This window comes from Leptosomus discolor, chromosome 2 (assembly GCF_034619465.1).
Source record: "Leptosomus discolor isolate bLepDis1 chromosome 2, bLepDis1.hap2, whole genome shotgun sequence".
Classification (NCBI taxonomy): Eukaryota; Metazoa; Chordata; class Aves; order Leptosomiformes; family Leptosomidae; genus Leptosomus; species Leptosomus discolor.
In genome coordinates this window covers 66585713-66608343 of record NC_141392.1, presented here as the reverse complement: position 1 = coordinate 66608343, position 22631 = coordinate 66585713, and the positions used below count along the sequence as shown (strand labels likewise).

The 22631-nt window shown below is 39.0% G+C and overlaps 1 protein-coding gene across 2 annotated transcripts in view; it reads left to right on the top strand.

The window, feature by feature from the left end:
- The first annotated feature begins 405 nt into the window (after positions 1-405).
- The window catches only part of L3MBTL3 (L3MBTL histone methyl-lysine binding protein 3), a 73300-nt gene continuing 51074 nt past the window's right edge, over positions 406-22631 (top strand). Inside the window, exons 1-6 of one of the 2 annotated variants that reach the window (XM_086461235.1) lie at positions 406-517; positions 13406-13517; positions 15737-15896; positions 16902-17040; positions 18062-18146; positions 20416-20507. In XM_086461235.1, the coding sequence (XP_086317361.1) occupies positions 416-517; positions 13406-13517; positions 15737-15896; positions 16902-17040; positions 18062-18146; positions 20416-20507 (690 nt within the window). In that variant the 5' untranslated portion in view covers positions 406-415. The remainder of the gene's footprint in view (positions 518-13405; positions 13518-15736; positions 15897-16901; positions 17041-18061; positions 18147-20415; positions 20508-22631) is intronic. The other variant, XM_086461234.1, reaches the window with a different exon arrangement.

The window sequence follows — 22631 nt, the reverse complement described above, 5'->3', positions numbered from 1 at the left end:
TTCTAAATGTTCTGTTACTCAGTGCTTAATGTATTTGTTGCAGGCATGCACTCATGTCTTGACTTCCCCAGAACAAATGTTTTTCTTAGGTGTACTTGAGGTATGTTTTCCCCATGTCAATTTATTTGCAGTTGGAAATATTTAATTTCTTTCCTATACAGCCTCATTAGTAGCCTTCTAGTGTATGAAACAGGTATTATTTTTCAAGGTTTTCCAAAAGATTTCCCCTTGCTTTTATTACATTAATTTATATTATCAGCATTGTCATCAGTTGTCTACATTGCCAGTGTGCTGAGGGAAGCATTTGATAGTAATCTATGAAGTGCATTTGAAGAAATGTCTGGTGATACACGCATTAAACCACTTATAGCATTTTCAGATAAAATCTTTTTTTTTTTTTTTTAGTACATGCATCATGAATGAATCTGCCTCTAGTGGAAATGGTCAAGAGTTTGATGTATTTAGTGCTATGGACTGGAAGGATGGCATAGGTACTTTGCCAGGAAGTGACCTAAAGGTAAGATATGTAATTTTTTTAATAAGTGAAACGAAAATGTTACATGTCAAAAGAAAGTATTTCACAAGCTGGTGTGTAGGTATCTGCTTTTATGAATAAAACATGAATCTGCAGCTCTGAGTTAAGAGACTGTAGCCTGTTAGCTTTTAGTTCTGGAGTTTCTTGATTCAGTTTCTGGTGCTGGCACAGACAGCCGTCATCCCTGTAGGAAGGCATAAATTAGCACTGCCTCACTATATAGACAGAAGTAATCAAGTGCACAAAATCCAAAAGAAATCGCAAAAGTTAAGTGTGAAAATTCAGTCCACTTAGAGGACTGTTATTACCATATCACTAAGAATCTTTACACTGTCATTGACTGTTACGGTCTCATATTCATAGTTCTTTTTATTTCTAAAAATAGTTTATTTTTGCTGTGCTTTTGTCATGTGGGTGTCTAGAAAAATGAATAAAGTGAGTATTTCTGAGCTTGGTATAGTTTAGAAATTTGAATGATATTGGAATAGTACTTTTATTTACATTTTTCACACTGGTTGTATTTACTGAACTAAATTATAACAATTTTGTTTTGTTTTCAAAATACTTTATGTATTTTTTTTATTTATCTGATACTTTTCACTCTGTCATCAGATGTCCTCTGCTGTGTTAGCTAAAAATATGGTTTCAGTATTAGAGACTTTCTTGCACCTATTTCCTGTTGATTATGGTGAATATTTTTGTGTCATTCCATTTAGACTAACATTGATGAGGTTTTCTTATATTTAATTTTTAAAAGGAATCTCACAAGAAAATGCATGTTTTTTGAAAACCATTATATTGCTTGTACCTGATAAAATTTCTGTTGTTAGAATTCAAAAAATGTTTGAAATTCAGGGCATACATGTTTCAAGTGTGGTTTTGTGTGTTTACATTTTTTTGTTTGTTTGTTTTATTTTGTTTTTTAAATCACAGAACCATAGAATAGAATCACAGAATAATTTTATTTGGAAAGGATCTCAGGACGCTGCCTCTGAGCACCCCAGACCTCATGCCGACTTAGATCAGGTTGCTTAGGGCCTTGTCCAGTACAGATTTGTTTATCTCTAGAGTTGGAGATACCACAATCTCTCTGGGTGACCTATTCCAGCATTTGACCACCCTCGTAGTAATTTTTTTCCTTTTACGGATATTTTGTTGGAATTTCCCCTGTTGCAGCTTATGCCTGTTACCTCTTGTCCTTTTACTGTGCGCATCTGAGAAGAACTTGGCTCCGTCCCCTCTATATCCTCCCATTAACCACTGGAAAACAGCAGTAAAATCTCTCCTTCCACTCTTAAGACTGAGCAAACAAGTTCGCTCAGCTTCTCCTTGCATGTCACCTGCTACAGCCCCTACTTGTTTTGGTGGACATCTGCTGGACTTGCTCCAGTATGTCAGTGTCTTTCTATAGTGGACACAGTGTTCCACATACGGTCTCATCAGTATTAAAATAGAGGGGAGTAATCAGTTCTCTCGACCTGCTGACTACTGTCTTGCTAAAGCAGCCCTGGATGCTTGTGGCCGCCTTTGTTGCCAGGACACATTGCTCACTTGTCGTTCAACTCGTAGGTCTTCTTCTCTTCTGCAAAGCTGCTTTCAAATAGTCGGCCCCCGGGCTATAGTAGTACAGGCAGCTCTTCCATCCAAGGTGCAAGGCCTTGCATGTGCTTTTGTCGACCTTCAGGAGATCTTGTTAGCCTATTGCTTCAGCCTGTCAAGGTCTTTCTGGGTAGCAACCCTGCCTTTCAGTTTATCAGCCACTCCCTCCAGTTTGGTAATTTGCTTTTGCTGCCTGTACACATACAGAAGCCTTTCTTGTTGCCTTAGCTAATTTCTTCTCCAGCTGAGCTTTGGGTTTCATAATTCCGTCATTGCACACTACAGCAATATCACACTATAATTTCTCTAAATAACATTTCCCGTTTCATGTTCTGCTGACTTCCTTTTCCATTTGAACTAGGTCAGGAGTCCCTAGTTCATTCATGTTGGCCTTCATTCACATTTGCTTAACTTCTTGTGCATTGGCATGCATCATTCTCCTGGTGTGAAGTCCCTGGAGAGATACCCAGATTTCCTGGGCCTGTTTACCCTTTAAAGCAGTGTCCTGTATGATCCTGCCAAGGAGATCTGTGAACAAGCCAAATTTTGCCTCTCCTGAAGTCCAGCGTTGCTGTTGCAGTATTTGTTTTGCTCGCTTGTTTCAGGATTTCAGACTTCACCATGTCACGGTTGCTGCTGCCAAGGTATCATCAGCCTCCACATCCCTGACCAGCTCTGTATTTTTTTTAAAAGTCTAGGCTTTTGAAATGCCTATGTATTTTAATAAGCAACATTGTGTGAAAGGCAAAGATAGTATTGAAATGTTTGAGGAATACAAAAGGGAGCAGTGCAGGAAAATATAATAATCTCTTATAAATCACTGGTACGTGCTTTCTTCAGTTCTGGTTACCCCATGTCAAAAGAAACAAAACCAAAGCAAAGGTTGGATCATTACTTAGTAGAGAAATGGGAAAACTTCCATACAAAGCGAGGGAAGGGCCTGGGAGGTGTAGCTGAGGGTAGCTTCAAGAAATCATGTAAAAAGATTCTTAACTGTGTCCTATTCAGGAAGGCATGAGCTTCATTTTAAGGTTGCTCTTCTGTTTTTATTTATTTACTTTGATTTGTAATCAAACAGGTATTTGATTTTTGGACAGAAAGTCTTTCTTTGGTCCAGGCACTAGGGAAGACGCAGTCAGAGGTGCGATGGTAATGTAAGCAGAATGATAAAAGATACCTGAGAGAATTGGCCAAGCGGCTGATTCTGGTCTTTTTTTTTTAAATGCAAAAGCAAGGGGTTACTGGATAAAATTGAAATACAGCCATTCTAACACTTCCTTCAGGAAGAATATTTTCTAACAATGCAGAATTACCTTGAGCTGGACCAGGGAGCATCAAGACTCATGAAAGACTAGGCATTGATATAGATACCAAAACAATTTAAGCTGTTAGTATAGTAATAATTTTTAAGCTTTCGAGATAATTGTAACAACTTATTTTTAAGAGCTACTTCTGAATACTGGTGGTTAAAAGAGTGACTGCTCCCTTGAAGCTGTAAATGTGATTGTGGAAGATAATGTTATGCTCTTTGTGGAATTCTCAGAATAGGATTAATGTGGATGGTTTACCTGAACTGTCCTGATAACAGAGCGTTTTAATTCTGTGTCCTGAACCTGAAGAAAATGCCCTTACATAGCAGTTGCTTCTTGTAAGCTTGCATGTGTCTTTCAAAAATTGTAATAGACTTGTTCCACTAGAGATACCAAACCATTGCCATGTGTTTATATTGAACTGCAATTGAAAAATCTGGTGAAAACACTGTAGTAGCAACGTGCACAGATCCAAAAAATATATTTTTAAAGCTTGGTAATGAATTAAGAGTGTTTGTTTATTTTTTTATAATAAATAATAAGCAATAATGGAACTATTCATTGCAGACAGTGTATTGCTTACATTCTCACACTGAGTCTTTCATAAAATGTTGGGGAAAATTGTCTTTGAACACTCAGATTTGGTAAACTATATTGTATGAGCATGTTTGTGTACCAAAATGTTGAAGTCCTGCTTTTTAATGTAGAAATTTTGAGGAGCTACCCACTTGAGGTCTTTATTTTTAGTCATATAAGTCATAGAATCACAGAATCATTCAGGTTGGAAAAGACCTTTGAGATCATTGAGTCCAACTGTTAACCTCGTACTGCCAAGTCCACCACTAAACCATCTCACTAAGCACCACATCTGTGCATCTTTTAAACACCTCCAGGGATGGTGACTCCACCACTTCCCTGGGCAGCCTTTTCCAATGCTTTACACCCCTTTCACTGAAGAAATTTTTCCTAATATCCAATCTAAACCTCCCCTGGCATTTGCTTCACTTTACTACTTGCATGATGAAGTTCCATGCTTATTTTTACATATGCACTTTTTAAGAAATCTCTTTTCTTGTGTTATATTAATATCCAGCCTCCTCAGATTATCAGGCAAGCATATCTGAGCAACCATTCTTTTCAAGAACCACTCCATATTCATGAATACAAGTTCCTCTATGACCAAAAGCTTGTAAAAAACTGTTGTAAGTAGTGTAAAATGCTTGAAACATTTACAAGTAACTTTTCTTAATATTTTCTTATTATTGCTAAAATTTAGCTTTTATTATTATATAGAAGAACAATTAATCAAAAATAAAAACTTGCATTATTTATTTTCGTTACAAAGTCCTATGAGCAGTTTCATGACTATGAAACTTTACTGAGATAGGCTGCACCAGTGGGCAGTCATATCCCAGTCTAATCAAAACAAGGGAGCCCAGTCAGATACCAAGCCTCTGTTCTCAGCCATGCCATAGTGTCTTATGTCTATGTCTATTTCCACACTGTTAAAATACTGAAAATGTTCTTTTTGTATGATTTTGGGCAGTGTTAGTTGTTAAGTTTTTGTCACCCGTAGGTGGAAAAGGCTGTAGGAATACATTGTTAAGACTCTTTAGCAAAAATAGTCATAAAATAGTTAATACTTCTTCAATGCTGCTTTGAGCGTGCTGTGTGACAGATAAATAGTGAGTGGTTGTCGAAAAACTCTAGAATTTCAAATTTTATAGGGGATAGGGAGAATTACAAATTGTACAGTATGATGCACCAAAGACTGAGAACAAAAATTTTAGCATTGTATATTAGTTTTTTCAAGATGTTTAAATAAAACAGAAAAGTTGAATTCCAGTAGAGTTTAAAATAGTTTATTAAAATTACAGAATGCGTTATGTGACAAGCTAAGTAATGTATGCTCATCTGAGAAACATCATTGCTTACCAGTAACTCTGCATGGTGTGAATGTAAATGTGAAATACTCTTCTTTTTTTCTCTTTTTTCTCTTTTTTTTTTTTAAATCTCTGCTGAGTGCAGGCAGTAACACCATCACTTGAAGATTTAAATGTACTCATTAAATTGGAAAAGCTGTAATAATTTACAGTCACTTCCTACTGCAGTGACAGAAGTTTACGAAGTACTTCGTAATGAGTTTTCTAGTGCTTGTGTTTGGAAAGTGAGCTGTTATATACTGCATGGACAGAATTTTGGTCATTATTTCCAGGTTACAAATTGTGCTTGAATGGAAAAAAGAAAAGTAAATAAATTTGATGAAGAAATTAACCTGTAAATAAAGTTGGGCAGCCAGTATTGTAGGAAACCAACTGTAATAGTGGAACATGAATGGTGGAATAGTGGTCAATGGTGCTTGTTATTTCCAGCTGTACTGTAAAGAAACTAACAATGATTCAGAGTGCTGTGTCTCTGGATGCATAGGTGCAGCAACTCAAGGCTGTAGAGCACATCCTTCCACCTGTCCGTTCTGAAATTGTGTTCAAGCTTGCTTGAGATAATTAACATTTTGAAAACAAGTTTGTTTTTTTCCTCACATGAATATATGTCAGAAATACTGGTAGTGTCTCAGGCAATGACTAAATACAGTGCAAAGCTATTTCTGTCCTCACGCAGTGGCACATGCTGCGCTTTGAATCTGGGAAGGCATTTCTCTCTCAGGGGAGAGTCCCTGAGAGTGTCCGTGGGAAACATCAGCTACCGGGAACTGGTTAAATCACTGCCTCCAGCGGGAAGGCATTATTCCAGAGAGAAGATAGATTCCCTTCAGGGAAACTGGTAAGGGGTGGCGCAGGGAGGAGAAAGCAAGGCAGAATAGACTTTCTCTGACCACGTGTGAGCCCCAGCAGATGTACCTAGTGGTCTGGTCTTCTGAGTGGAAGTAACTTTCTTCTGCTGTGACCTAATGTAATTAATTAGCTCATGCTGTTCTTCATCGCCATAGATTTCTGGTTAAGACTTTGCATTGTCATAGAATGATTTTACCTTATTTAAAAAAAGGAAAGACCGAAAAGGAAATTTCACTATTAACATTGCTAAAACTCCAAAGCCAGGAAATGCCAGAATTAGGTTTGCCTTTGGATCTTTAATTTGGCTTCCTCGTGTAGTCACAGTAGAGTCTTCACTGAAGTGATCACATGCTATTTTACCACAAATTCTACTGTGCCAGTTGCTGTAGATGCTGTTAGAATTGTAAATAACTGGGCAGAGGATTTCAGGAAGGAAAAGGAGTAGTTTGTGATTAATGCAGGTGAATCCCACACAGGAAAGCTTAGCCCTGCATTTGCTTCTACCACAGCCTTCCTGTGCAGTGCCGAACAACTCACTGGAACCAAAACTTTGGCAGGTAGCCATTCATTTTTATTTGTCACTCACTTGAGTTCCCCATGAGATACTAGCGTTTGATATTTAGAAATACTCTGGCCAAAATAATTTGGAGCCAGGGTTGCTTTGTAGGTCAACTTCTGGATCAATAAGCGTCATCTTGGCAGGCCTTGACTTCTGACTCTGTCACTGATTTATGTGTCACCTTAAGAAAGTCTGTTTAGCTGCAATTTCCTACTCAAGTGGAGATAATAAGGCAGGCTGAGTTTGCAGTGGAGAAAAATCATTGAGAAGCCCTCTGGTACTAAGATAATTCTTGAGCACTCAGGGCAGAGGAGGGGATTGGAAGAGCCTGAGGAGTGTCTAAGAATAAAATAGTTGAACGTTACTGCAGACAAGACTGAGGTATTGGTGGTTTGCTGGGGAAATGTCAGTCTCTTTTGCTAAAGGTATATGTTTTCTGATGGTACCTAAGCTTTCAGTTCAGAAGTGATGAGAGAATGTTCCTGTTATTTGGGTTTTTTTGGAAGGCTGTAATTTGATAGTAATCCTTTCCTGCTTGTGACTGCCCAGATAGGAAAAAACCTTTCCTTTTGGATGCAAATTGTTCTGTCTTCTTCTGTGCTTCAGGATTAGCCTATTTCAGTGTCACTGAAGCACCTTAAAATCAATTGAAGATTGCTTGAAGTGCTTGACTTTTTTCCTGACAGCATCATTCCAGTGAGAGGGGGTCTGGCCCAACCCTTTGGTCATGGTGTGGAGTTTAATCTCTGCTGATTATGATTTAGGGAGCCCTAAATAGCCTGGGATCCTGCTTAAGTTGTTTGTCGTTTGCTGTACTTGCAGAGCAGCAGTGTGCAGGCAGGATCCCTTCTCATCGTCAAAGGGGAATAGTGAGGTGCAAGGACACGTTCCCCTAGCTGTCTCTATCGCTGAAAGAGTCAAAATTTTGTGACCAGGCAAGCGTCAGGGGTCACGTGCTTACCGAGTGCTTTGAAATAGGCTGGGAGCACAGTACTCAGAAGGATGAAGAGCTAAGAAGAGATGTATATTTTTTTTTGTAAGTGGCTGAGAACAGAGGTTTTGTTTCAGGAATTACTTTGCACTGCATTGTAACAGTAATTGCTAGAGTGCCTAAAGCTTTTTTAGATACATGCTCTTTGTTATTTCAGTGTTGAGTTGGTTTTTTTTTGAGAAAATAAACAATCATTCTGCTTTCAAACTGTGTAGAGTAAATAAGACTGGCTTTACTGCTTGAAGAAAGAATATAAAAATACCCAACAGCTGCCTCATTTTCTGAATGCGGTTCAGACCTTGCCTGGAGCAGGGGTTCTGTGGAAAAAAATAGTATGTGATCGTGCACGTAAAGACTGTATCGCACACACAGAGAAGAGGAAAATAGTTGAGGGGACAAGTTGTGGCATTTACTAGCTTATTCAACTTAAGTAATATGTAAAAAAATAGTTTGGCATGTAGCAAGATGTGGTTGGACAGTAGAATGTCAATAGGCGATTCCTTTGCTTTAAAGAGAGGAAGAGCTGTGAGATGCCAGAAAGGCTCTGATTTATCTGAGCAGTCCCACTGCAATCACTGTGATTAAATGTTGATTAAAATGATAACTCTTTGCTAGCCAGAGATCTGAGTGCAGTTCTTTGGCTGGCATCACTGGAGTCCCAGGTGTCGGTCCTCTTGACAGACTGCTGTATAACTCTGATACTTTAAGTTTAGTTCATAGGCATAAAGAGTGTTTACTCAATTTACTTTTGTTTTGGATAGGATACATTTTGCAGGTTTCTTTTGAGCTGGTCCACAATCACACTGTTGTGGGGTCAAGATAAGTTTCGTTCCTGAAAGTTACTGTCAGACTGCAGCAACAATTGTCTTTATTGCAATGAACTCTTTGTCCTTATCTTGCCCAGTAGATGGTAGTGTTGGCTGTTTTTTCTAATTTATTTTAAAGCTGTGCATTAAGATGCATGGGGTTTCTTCCTTCTTTTTTTGCCCTTCAATTCTACTTCTTTTTGTTCCTTTTTATTTCTGCCAGTTGTCCCAAATAATATTTTTACCTTGTATGAAACAATAGCAGCTTTTATTCTGATTTGCTCTCTGCTAATGAGATCTTGTGCACGCTTAAAACGGCACAAGTAATAACAAACAGACATAGTCTGATCTTTGTTGCTGTGAATTAGACACCTGGAATAGCAGGAACTTAATTTGAAACTAGATTGTATGTATTTCTTCCCAGTAGGTTTGAGTTTCTAAGAATTAATGTGCAATATAATTTTGCATTGTTTTTTATCCGCACAGCAACAAATACGTAGAGTATTTTTATGAAATGTGGAGGAAGAGAACTGACAGACCTTTTAACAGAGAATTCACCCTACATAAAACTACAGAGTGCCTTCCAGCCTGCATGCTAAGGCAAAGAACTTCCATTGGAAATGGAAAGGTCCTAAACCCACTGGAGGGGGTACAGCAGAATTCCACCTGTGGTGTTATGCTTAGTCACATTCACTGAGAAAAAGTGAATTTCCATAGTTAAGCCCAGCATATGGTGGGCAAAGAATGATGGGCTGATCAAGAAGGTGGAGGACCATTTTCCGAAGAAGAACAGAAGGAGCTTGTGCTTAGCGTAATAAGATCAAGGTTGGGGGTACATAATTCCTTGCTTCAAATGTATATCCAGAGAGTAAGCGCCACAGTACTAGAACCATGTAATCCATAGGGTAATGCTGGGTTAAGAATAAATGGGTATAAACTGACTATGAATGGATTTAGGTGAAAAGTTAGAAGGTTTTTCAAGAAAGGAATTCAGGAACGGACTTTCAGTAGAGGCGCTGGTAGCAGAAAATCTGGCCACTTTTCCTTTGCAGCTGAAATATTGATGAAATACTTTGTGTGATGCTATTGCCTGCAACAGAAGAAGGCTCAGTGACTTACTGTACTCGTTCCAGTCCTGTGCAAATGTTAATGCAATTTTAATTTTTTTAAAAAATTTATAAATAGTGATTTTGATACCTGTAGAAAAACTTAGCATGTGGGCAGATAGAAATGGTTCAGAAAGTGTTTATGGTGTTTGATTATTGTTTATTTAAGCCTTGACTTCCCTAAATGTGTTCTTCATTGGTTGAATGAATATTAAAATGTTCCTGGTGATTAAATTAACAGTCGTAAAAGCTGAAGCCCTGGTGTATTGGGGCATCGTTTCCTGAGAATGTGAAAATGTATCTCGGCTCTGAGTGGAAGGAATCTCTAATGATGTTTAGATGGAAGCTGCTCTTTAATTCCCTATTGATCCTTGTGGAAACTGCTAAACAAGGCAGCTAAGTTAGTTCTGTGTTGTATACTTAACCGCTAACAGTTGGATCAGTGTATGATACATTTGTGTTAGAAGAACTGCAGTAACTTGAAAATGTGTATCTTTGACCTGTTGCTCACCTGTACATGAAACTTTGAAAGTTATGTTTTCTATCCAGATATTACATTTATTCCTATTCTTCTTTGCCCTCTGATCTTTTAAGACCATTGGCTCCATTGGGTGGGATAGAGAATTATCTTCTTAAGAGGTTACTTAAAGTTTGCAAACAGGCATTTGCCAAAAGTGAAGTGGATTAAATTCAAACCCAACAAGCTTTATAATTTATTCTCTTTTAAACACTGAAGTGACAAAAATCAGGTTTCTTTGTGAGGTTATTTAAAAAGTACTTGATAATGGACAACTTTGTTTCCATCAATGGGAATTTTACTGTTTGCTTTAATGAAGACAAGTTTAAGGAAAATTGCTTCATCCGATGCAAAGGAGTTTTGTGACTTAAAAACAAATTTTTACTTCTCAGAAAGCTATGGATCCATCTTCAGAAGTTAGTTCAATGGCACTGTTTCCTTTCCTCTGTATCACCTGCTGCAAACTTCCAGACTGTCAGGACACCCAGGGAAATATGTGGGAGAACTGCTCTGAGATATTTTAGCTTGGATCACCAAAACCAGAGGAAATACTATGACAGAACCTTTCAGGTTTTTTTTGTCACCTACTTTCTAAGTAGTAGAGGCTTACGAAAGTGTTGAATTTCTTCATAGACACATAAACCACCATTAATCAAGATCCTTTTTTGTCATGCTTCCAATGGTAGACACTAGTTGGCACATTGCTCTGGCAGCTCTTATCCTGTGATGGCTTTGTGCAGCCTGCTGCTCTGTACATCTCTTTAGCCCATTTTTAAGCAATTAACCCCTGTCACAAGTTTTTCATTGCTTTTCCTCCCCAGCTAAAACCAGAGTATGACTCCCCAGGTCTGAGGTGTTTTTCTGGTCAGCTACAGAGAGCTCAGCGTGCACAGCAAAGCTGAAGCTGTAGCTGGGGAAGCAGCGAGCGAAAGCAGATGTATCTCCTTCCAGTTTGCAACTGAACGGGAGCTGGAGGCCTCTGACACTGATGAAAGGGAGGCTGTGGGCAAAACAAGGGGATGCGGAGGTCAGATGAGGCAGCCTCCCAGAAGTGTTGTTGTGCCCTCCTGCCTGCTAAGGCAGTAGTAGCAAGTGGTTACTCTCCACCACTGAGCCCACCTTAGCGTGGTGGCCTGCCTGTTGAAGAGCTGCTTCCTTAATGGTTTGGCTCTCGCTGCTGTGAACAGCCTCCAGTGAAAGGGTAGCTGGGAGCAGCCTTCCCCACAGTCATCTGTCTTTCATTGTTTGATGCCTGTCAGTAAGCCCTCTGAAGCCAGAAAGGCTGGACGGTCACTGTACTCGCTAGGGTGACATCCTCGCATACCACAGGAGGCCCTGGTGGAGGAGGAACCTGTGTGTAGTTTCAGAGCTGACCGTCGGTCGGATCATGCAGAAATGTCCTAGGTATTAATTGGGCTGTTCAGAAATACCTTTGGCGTATGGATGTTCTGGCTGATACTGTATGAAGGTGCAGGAGAGTGTTGCCAGAAGCTGGTTCGTAACCTCCCTGTGACCTGTCAGTTGGTGGACCACAGCACCGTGTTTTGGTCTGTGCTCGCAGCCTGCTTGCTAAGCCAGCTGTTGCAGAGTTAGAAGGAAGGTTTTTCCCTCTGGCATGCATCTATTGCGGAAGCAGCAAAGCACCAATAGCAAAAATGAACTTAACCAGAATAAGAACCAGGCTGGGTGCGTAAGTCAGCCGTAAGACACAAGGATCCCCTTCTGAATGGTAACTCCACTGCTTTTCTTTGGGTGGAACAGCGTGAATGTCTGTCCACAAACTGGAGTATGAGCATGTGGTGTTACTGCATTTGATTGCCTTTCAAAGCTGAGCTCCTGGTCTTTCAGTCCAGATGGACTTACTGACAGTTTGTCCACACTTGCGCTTCTGTGTGAGCATAGCTGATTGCAAGTAAAAAATCTTGGCTCTAGAAGTCATACAACTGTGTGAGGTTCTTCTTCCTCTCCCTTCCCTCAGATTATTATTTCTGAGCTGCTCACATTACTTAGGACCTGGTGGCTCTTTGTAAATGCTGAGGCTGGAAGGACTGTGTTAGTGAAAGCACACTGTTGTGGTATGTACATGATTGGACTTACCTTTGCTTTCAGTCAGAATGGCTTATTTTCAGTACCATACCGTAGCAGGGTCCAAAGTGAGTGGACATGATTCATCCTGCAGCCTCTGGAGGCACAGGAAAGAGCAATGTAGTGCCAGGCAATTGTTCCCCTTCTCATTTTCCCAAGGTAAAGTTACCTGACCAGAGAAACAGAAATAGGCTTCATGCTACTGCCTTGAAGGAATATTATCTCAGGTGGTGCTGGGGAGCTTTGAGAGACTCTTTCAGGTGTAATTTTTCCTGTTGATCTCTGTTGGTGAGAGCACCTCACTGCTAGAGACCTGTCCTCTGTGGCAAAGCTCAGAGAGTTACACCCCTTCACTCTTCAGAGCAAATGATCAGGGACAAAACTCTGCCTTGAGTTCAACCTATGTAACCAGCTGGGCCTGCAAACCACATAGTGACTGGGAAGCTGAAGTTTATTTTCATCTGGTAGTGCTGTAATCATGACAGCATTTGGAAGATACTTTTCTGGCAGGAGGGTTATAACTCCTGGCGCTCCTGTGTAAGCACAGCATGTGGGATATTGTTGAGCCTTGCTTCTGGCTGACAGTAATATCACATTTAGTGTGTAATTAAGCAGCTCATAAACTGCCTTGAGGTGTTTGTTTATGTGCGCTTTACAGTGGAGAAGTACTGTGTTTTCGTAGGATGCTGAGATTTCTGCACTCTGTGAAGCATTTGTATTTGACGTTCAGTTCCCTTTTCCTCAACAAAAATACTTGGTGACAGGAGTGTGTTATTTTTGCTGGCAATAAAAAGTTTACAGTTAGGAGATTTTCTCATGAATTTCTGTTACTGATTTTTTGTTTCTTGTGTGTAAGTTAGATGTTGATCTGCATGTGGAGGCATCTGTATCAATAGCTATTGCAAATTAATATTTTTAGATAACAAAATGAGTTTGCATTTTGCTTGATAGAAACAAGAAAGGCTTGTTTCCAGTTCCTTGGGGATAAGTAGAAGCACACAGAAATTAGATAAAATGGTGAGGACATCGTGTAAAAACTGTCTTGATGCATAGAAGAAGATGCCATAGTAAATTTTTATTATATGCCATTTGTTTTATCTTACAGTTTAGAGTGAATGAATTTGGGGCCCTGGAAGTGATTACAGATGAAACTGAGATGGAAAGTGTTAAAAAGGCAACTGCTACTACAACCTGGATGGTTCCAACTGCTCAAGAAGGTCAGCTAAGAGACAGTAAACATTTTCTGTGGAGGACTGTGTTTTGTTTAATGTGTCAGTTTCTCTTAAAGATTGCCCCCAAAACAAAAAACAACCACCACAAACTTCCTTGTTTTAATGCACAGAGTACCTCTGATGATTTTACCTGTTTCTTGGGGTGTGAATAAGTATGAAGATAAATGCATTTTAAGTTAAAATGAAGTAATTCCACTGTTAAACATCTGAAGTTCAATTACAGCCACAATTTTTTCTAGCAGTAATTTTTTTCTAAGTTTAGAATCAGTATTTTCCCTGTATTTAGTTTGCAAAATAGTCAATTTCTGACTTTAAATGATTGAGAATTTTTTAGTTATTTTTGTTAGGCTAGTTCTCCAGGCTGTCCACAGACTGTACTAACTGCCTGCAGTTCATTTCTGACTGAAGTACCGCGCACTGTAAACTGCCTTCACATGATACTGGCTACTGCTCAGCTGCTACCACTGATGTCAATGTGTGTCTGCACTGTTGCTTTGCTCCTGCTGACTATACTTTTTTACAGTATTAAAATAAGTGTGTAGTAACCATTTATGTTTATCTTCATAAAATTCTAATAGTTGCAGTATCTGTCTACCAAATAAAGTGTTTCCTGGATTTAAAATAGTGATGTAAGGAAACACCTTTTTTGTTCAAGGGAAGTTGGTTTACATGGTCAAAAATTCTGAAAATCTTGGTACCCTGACTCCAGCAATGATGGAATAATGTGAAAGAGACTATTACAACTGGGTTTGTGGTTACTTATAACTACTTATGTTTTTTTCCCCTTGTTGATACTGTATTTTATCAATTATCTTTTAAAATATGCATTCTGTTAAGTCCTTTGAAAAGCAGACTTCACAACTTTGGTTTAATAATCATCAATATCAGCACGATAAGCAAACTCAATTAGTTTTCCATTGCTACTCCTCCACCATTAAGTCTTAATTGCATGTGACTTTTGTGAATAGGTGAAACATTTATGCCAGTGGGAAAGTAGTTCGAGCCTCAGCTGTGAAGTCTGAAGCTTCAGACCATAGCTACTGTGTTCTGTAGGTCTGTCTCCCAAGGCAATGATAGTTATTCAAATCTGTGATGAGAGTGGCAACAGTGTGATAGTGTAGTAGCACAACAGGTTCTCTCCTTAGACTGAGAGATCACAGTTACCTACAGTAAAGCCTACAATTTCACCCGCTATGGTCTGGTAAACCTGAAAAAAATAGAAAGTTGCTACTGAGTTAAAGTGTGTTTATGGACACATAAACATACCAAATAAGCATCCTACTACTACCTTACACTGTCCTTCATTAATTTAATGCTCCTCCAAAATAAAAATATTGCTAAAATTTTCCATTGTGAGAGGAAATAATTGTTTTGAACCACTAATGATGCTGGAGTGTAAATATAGCACATTAATTATATATTCTTCTAGTGGAGACAGTGTGCACACAAGAGTTCATTTGACTCCGCTTTCAAAGACAGTGCAGTGCTCAAGCAAAAGAAATAGTTTGTGACTTAAAATTTGCCTTATAGGAAGGTGCAAAGTTGACCTACTCTAGAAGCTGGAGAACTTGTCAGTGCTTCATACTTGCCTGTGAGAGAAAGAAACAGCATCCTCTCCTACACACCTCTTGTGGGGAAATTGTAGCTTAGGATGAGTGAGTAACTTAGTATTTCTGTGTTGCAAATTAGTCATTTTTTACTTCTGGTAGACCTCAGGCAGGTTGAGCAATAGCTACAGCTGTGAGAGACTGTAGAATGTAGTCAGTGATTTACTTCCAGAAATAAGTTCGCCTATTGAAAGGTAACTCTCCCCCAAACCTTTTTCCCAAATGACCCTATATATAGGTCAAAAATGAGGCACATCAGCAGGAGAGGAGGTGATGGACTCTGTGCAGTGGTAACTCTGTGTACAGTCAGCACGGTGCCTGTCACAAAATTCATTCCTTCCATGGATAGCCACAAAAACAGTGTCGATATGCCACTGATGACAGAGCCATGAAATCGCTGGAGTCCTCTCTCTTGTGTTGCAGTGTGAAAACCCAGCTTGCTTGTCAGGAATGCAGACCCCATACAGACACTAACTCCCAGTTTGTTCTAACAAGAGTGATGTGACTTTGTTTCTCTGTTTGCGTGGCAAGGCCTGCTGGGGATTGTTGGAAATGTATCACCTCTACCTAAGTGAAGTTACTTTTTTCATTGTACAGCCTTTTCAGAAAAGACAGGGATCCCCACAAGGTTGAAGGAAACTGCAAAAATGGATGGACTTGTTTTCTGTGAAAACTGTTACCGCTATGGTACCATAGAAGAATTTGTTCCTGAAGGGAAATTTTGCAGCCAGAAATGTGCCCAGCAAGTAAAAAACAAGTAGGTGCTATTGTAAAGCATAGAAACAAAGAATTTGGTATAAATGCAGCATGAGATAGAAGTGATGGGCTAAAACATTAATGGTGGGGCAAAGGGAGATGCCATGGTTTGGTGAGCCTGCATTGGTTTATAATGTTCTTTCACTGTTTTTCATGTAAGTGCTTTAACAACATTTGGTTTTGTCTAACGCTGATGTTGAAGGCAGTCTTTTTTTGCTCAATGTGCTGTGTTCTGCTGTCAGACGCAAGTGGTAAAACGAGTCTATGGGATGCATGAATCAGTGTCAGACTCCCACCCTGTCTCAAAATCATTGGGATTAAGATAATGAGTAATGAGATGGTTGGTGTGCTAAGTTAATTATAATTAAGTGCAAGAGCTGTGTTATAGATGACAGCGAGTGAAAACATGAGCATAGTGTAGTTCCTCTGTTCTTTTTCTTTCAGCTAGTGCAGTTCATCTCATCATGAAAGAAGGTTCGTGTTAGTATGTCCGTTCTGTATTGCATATTACTGCATTATGGCAGTTTTTAACATCTATGATTTTGTGCATTTTCCTTCATTTTTAGCTAATTGCTTCAAAGTTTTCTGTTCTGATTGCTTGTTTAGCAATTTGTACAGTCAAATACCAGCTTTTTCCAATTGGATTTGCCAGACTTAACAATTATCTTTGCTTTGCTTTCTGTAAAGTGCCCTGCAGTTCTAAACATTTCACAGTTTGCTTCTCTGTGAGACTTGATGGTACATGGGAAAAGACACACTGTGTAAAACATGCAGAACTTGTTCAGTGTAAGCTGACAGCTTTCGTTTTGCAGTTGCTATTGTGTGTCTTTCAGATTAATTCTTTTGACAGATGTAATTTTCAGTAGTATTTCTAAGAATATATTTGGTATAATACCCTGGGACCTACAAACACTTGACCTTCAGATTTACTCACTTTTTACTTGTTTTGTGAATATGAGAAGTGAAATAATATTGGCTTTGTGTCATTGTGTTACTCTTGTAATAGAGAACCAAAGGAGGAAAAGCCCAGCGTGGAATGCAATGGGGAAGATGATTCCAAAGGCATTCGGAAAAGAAAAGCAAAGTTACCTCTCAAAGAAGAGTCCAGGGATAATGGGGAGAAGAAAGAGAATCCCGATGAAACTGTCAGTATGCATCATAAACCCATTCCTGCAAGTATTTTGGTGGGAGTTTTGCCTTATATTGCAGTATCAGTAGCTTTGTCAGCCTGCAAAGAGAAGTGATGGCATCATTCTATCAGAGCCACAATAAGCAGTTGGTTCACTTACCAATTTAATTATACTTCATCAGTAAATTCTAATTATTGACAATGAACTGATAAGAGGTTTTATAAATCTCTTTTCCCTCCTTTTTTAAGAACAAACAGAACAAAAAGAATTTAAAGGAAAAATTATACTAACTTAGACTTTCTGTGTCTTCAGCACAGAAAAATTATCGCAGTACCTCCCTATAATGTTTGATTTCTTGTAATATTTGTTTTCTTGCCAATAGCTGTGACGCTACTGGGAGAAGCAGTTTTGAGGGGGAAGGGGAGAGCTCCACAACTGCTGAGTTGTCAAAACGCTGAAGACACTAGAGCTGTCAAAAGGGAATTTGTAGCTCTCTGTATAGAAGTATCCTAGGCAAAAGTCAGGGGACAGCTTTGCCTCCGTGCATCTGCCCTCCCAAATGAGTACTTACTCTGTTCATCTCTTCGGGTTAACAAAACTGTTAATACACAAACGATGGAATAAATGAAAAGGATCAGTGCCATTTTATATTTAGTAAAGCAATTGTACATTTGAAAAAAGGAGACTAAATCTGTAAGAGGTTTACCTTTAATTTGGAAGCATGAACGTATCAAAGATACTGCTATTTATCTCTGGCTTAGCCAGGCCTGCTGAAGGCTTTGTGATCTGTCCCTGGTTTAGGCAAGGCTGGCTGGCTGAGTGATGTGTGTTGAGAGTCCTTCTGCCTGTCATTTTCACTGTGTTTGATGTGATTTGTTGCTTTGATTTTATTAGACATCTGCAGGTTTGTTTGAGATAACAGAAAGCTATGTCAAAAACCACTTAAATGAAGTCACAGTTAAACCTTAGGTGTCTCCATTTTTACTGTACTGGACTTCTGAACTAATGAAGTTACTGTACTTTTTTTTTAATTTAGGAAGACAAACCTGAAGGAAGGATCTTGAGAGTCTCACAGAGAGCCAGGAGAAAAAGAAAAGGGGACATAACAGTTTTGAAACAAAGTAAGTGAGATCATGAAACAAAAATCTCAACTATCAGTTCTTTAGGTAATATCCATCTCTTGCTGTGAATTGTCAGCATTGTTTCACTGAGTTTGTATTCCCTGTTGAATACTTTTTTTTCAATTCTGTAAAAAGAGAGTGCAAATGATATTTATAGCAATTAAGTTTTAAGGGTTGAAGAACTGAGAGCCAAGTGAAAACTGGCGAAAAACCCCATCACTTGGAGACTGATTACTTTTTACAAAGACCCAGTGTATATACCCCTGGCAGCATGGAGGTGGATGTATAGTGAGTGTAAATGTAATTGATGTACATTTTAGGATTTTTTTTCGTCCCTCTAAAGAGTGCCAGTATTAAAGAGAATCAGGCCTGTTGAGTTCCCAGATGTTGAAAGACATGTATTAAGCAGAAGTGAAAGTTTACTTTTGTTTTCTCAGGGATCAATTTATCCCTGAGATTTATATCTACAGTATGTGCTGTATGTATAGGCACATTTATGGAACTGTTTAGGAATAATTGCTATAGTCAGTACAAAGGGACATACACTGCGTCGAGTGCTATAATAAAACATATTTTAAATTTTCAAGCTATTTGTATGATAGATAACTTTTAGGTTGAATCAGAGAATCAGCAACTATTATACCTCAGTGGTACACCAAGAACAAACCTACATCTTGCCCTCCAATGTGTTTCTTATGGTAGACTGGGACCCGTTACCAGAAGTTGCAGGGCCACTAATCAGCACAGAGCTCCAAGTAGCTCTGCTGCACACTTGGCAGATGAAATACTGATTGAAAACGCAACACATAAAAGTTACAGAAGATCCCCCTCCTGAGATAGAATTACTGCTGAAATGTAAATATTATTTCTACAGTTGGTTCCAAAGCTGAGGTGATAAGAAGTGCGTGAGATACAAGCACAAAGCCAATACTCTATGGAAATCACTGCTGTCCGCTGACAGAACAATGTGTACAGATTTCTTCTGGGTTTTTTTATTTGGGAAAATGTCAGTTCAGCACAAGAGATTTGGTATAAAAGACAAATTTATATTCAGAACCAAGCACATAACTGTGTATTACTTTGCTGAGCCACACATCTCTTAAATGGAATAGATAAAAACTGAGTAAATCACAAATAAAATGAATGTGCTTTAATAGTGTTGAGCAATCGCTGTCATTCTGAAATTTGTTATCTTTTGGTTACATTACCAGCTTTCTTCAGAAGAGTTTGGCATTGCTATTGTTATGGTTTGTGTTTTAATCATAAAAATGCTTAGCCAGACCATTACTTAAGGGACTTACTTCTCCTGTGAGTAGCCTACACTCAGGATCAGGCCAGAATCATGCTGTGGACTGTGAGGAATTCTGGCAGCATGAGCTGATGCTCTGAAATGCTAAGCTGCATGTGCAGAGGAGACATTTTAGGTGAAGTTCAACAGAGCAGAGTGGAGGTGTATGAAAGTAGGTCCATACATGGCCAGCCTCACAAGCCATCTGTTTCTAAAGTTCATGGCTTTTGCTAGTGCAATTAGTGCCTTATTTCACTGGTGTGACTGTAGCCAGTATTACCATTACTGTGCAAGTGTATGCAAGTGTTCATACTATATGGGCAAACCTGAAACTGGAGGTTTCTGTTGTATGCTAATGACATGATGGGGGGAAAAAGCACTGGTGACAGTTTTGATGGCTTGGAGAAATTACTGTTAAATCACTGCTTCTCAGCCCAAAACCATCAAACTAAAAGGTGACGGAATAGGTTAGAAACATTCTGAATACTGTTAAAGAATAAAGTATTTCAGCGGTGATTAAAAAAAAAATGTCATGAGTGCTATCCATTTGAAAATGCTTTCCAGGAACAGAAATTCTTGGGAAAAAAAAATTAAAATATTGAGCTACTTCATAATTTGAACTGATCTTTTTACACATTTGCAAATTGTATATCTTAGTGTTTCTTATGACCAATAAGGGAAAAGGAATTAAGGGGCAAGACTTCGTAAGTTGTTCTTTTCACCTTTTTCTTCTACTATTCGAGATTTGAACTTCTGGAAACTTCACAATACAAAGCAGGAACCTTCATGTTCCTGGTGCTTTTAAACATACAGAGCTACTTCTTTTCCTGAAATAAGTCCTGAGAAATACCGTGAATGCGTTTAATAAAATGTAGATTTGAGATAGATGTATTATAAACTTCAAAATGTTGATTTCAGTGGGTTTTTTCTTGATAAGTTAACAGTTGGAGAATTCTTTTGCTATTGTGTGCTTCTTTATAGCTGTACCCTCTAAAGGAAGGCAAGCATGGTGTTGGGCATCCTATCTGGAGGAAGAAAAGGCCATTGCAGTACCTACTAAGCTTTTTAAAGAGGTATGACCTTCTAAAGTTTGAATCAGTCAACCACCTAAGATCATGAAATTTCTAGGAAATCAGTTTATAAAAAAACTTGAAGATTTTACACTTCTCTGGGGGAAAACCTACATGATTAAAATAATGCTATCTATCAGCAATCATCAAGATAGTTGGAAAGTATGAAATTAGTTACCTTTCTCTGCTTTTTCAGAGAATTCTGTAGATGTAGATGGATGCTGTCAGCTGAGACTACAGAATGTACAGAAACTAGATGCTTTTCCAAAATCTACAAGTTCTAGCCTTTTCTTCTGATCTCTGAAGCTAAAAATCTGATACATACCCTCATTTTCATGCACAAAGATGATCAGGGGGCTGGAGCACTACTCCTGTGAGGACAGGCTGAGAGAGTTGGAGTTGTTCAGCCTGGAGAAGAGGAGGCTCCGGGGAGACCTTACAGTGGCCTTCCAGTACTTCAAGGGGGCCTACAGGGAAGGTGAGGAGGGACTCTTTACCAGGAAGTGTGGTGACAGGACGAGGGGTAATGGTTTCAAACGGCACGAGGGTAGATTGAGATTAGATATTAGGAAGAGATTCTTTCCTGTGAGGGTGATGAGACACTGGAACAGCTTGCCCAGAGAAGCTGTGGGTGCCCCCTCCCTGGCAGTGTTCAAGGCCAGGTTGGATGGGGCTTGGAGCAACCTGGTCTGGTGGAAGGTAACCCTGCCCATGTCAGGGGGGTTGGAACTAGGTGGTCTTTAAGGTCTTTTCCAACCCAAACCATTCTATGATTCTGTGATTCTGTGATTTTTTCATGCCATATCATTCTTTTTAAATATGTTTAGAAGAGTGGTACAAAGGTCATCTTTTGGCTTGTTGCTTTGATTATGTTACCTGTCTTTTTGCAGCTCCTGCTGACATTATGTTACTACATCAGATACTAGTTTGGCTTGTTTCCATTTTGCCTGTCATCTGATTGGATGTCACATCATCATCGCTTGCTTGTCCTTTGCCTGCTATGATAGTCTTTGTCATTTGTCATTTGAGTGCTTTCTCTAGTGACATCTCTCTTGCTTGGAAGAGAGCTCTGTATGCAAATCCACAAAGCTTCCATGCTCTTCTCTTCTCTTGCAAAACCTGACAAAACACGTGAACATGTCTCAGCTGCTGTACTTCTGCTATGTATATGTGGTATTAATTTTTTTATAATTCTGTTCTTACTTGTAGTCTGTTTCTTGCATCCATTTCGTTCTGTTTGCTTTATACTTCAACTAATCAATCTTTTGTCCAGGGATTAGCTTTTCAGGTTACATGTGTGTGTGATGCTGACCTTTAATTGATGCTTTTAGACGTTATTGAGGTACAAAAGTGAAGAACTAGGGTTGCACTGTAGAGAATCCGTAGATCTACAGGTGCAAGAACAAGAGTTACCTGACCATCTTTACTTATATTCCCCTGTGCTACATACTGGTTGAAAAATTAACAAGAAAAAAATCTGGTTAAGTAGTGGCTCTGAAAGGTAGATTTTCAGAGCGTTGCTTTGCCTGCGTAAAGGTCCATGAAATGCTCTTGTGTCACACAGGCATACACCAGCCTCTCTGGGCCCTGCACATGGTGGTAAAGTCTGGAGTTACGTGATGACGTACTGTTTCTTTTATTTTTCTCCAGTGTACCTTTTTCATTCAACGCATCTTATTTAATACTTTCTTTTAAAGTCTTTAGCCCCTGGGTAACTGTAGGGTTTTATTTAGTGTGCACTATTTAAAGCCTGTAGCGGAGAGAGAATTCTTAATAATACTCGGAAGTAGCAAGGTAGTATTTCTCCATTTTATGGGCAGACAAGTGAGCCACAGGAACAGTAAGGTTAAAAAAAACCCCAAACATCACCACTGATTTTGAATCCTTGTTTTCTGTTTGGATTGTGACAATTACTCTTTTTCTCTCTTATTTTTCCAGTCCAGAAGCAGTACTTTTCATTGTGTTTTTTCATATCCTTGATTGGGAACGGTAAAAATAATGGAGAGTCCTTGCCACTTCCTGGTACTTAAATCTTAGATTCATTTCCAGGCTGTGACTGACAAGCTGTTACTGCTTCAGTAAAACAAAATTATTGATCCTTGAATTTTATTTTTTTCAATTTCCAAC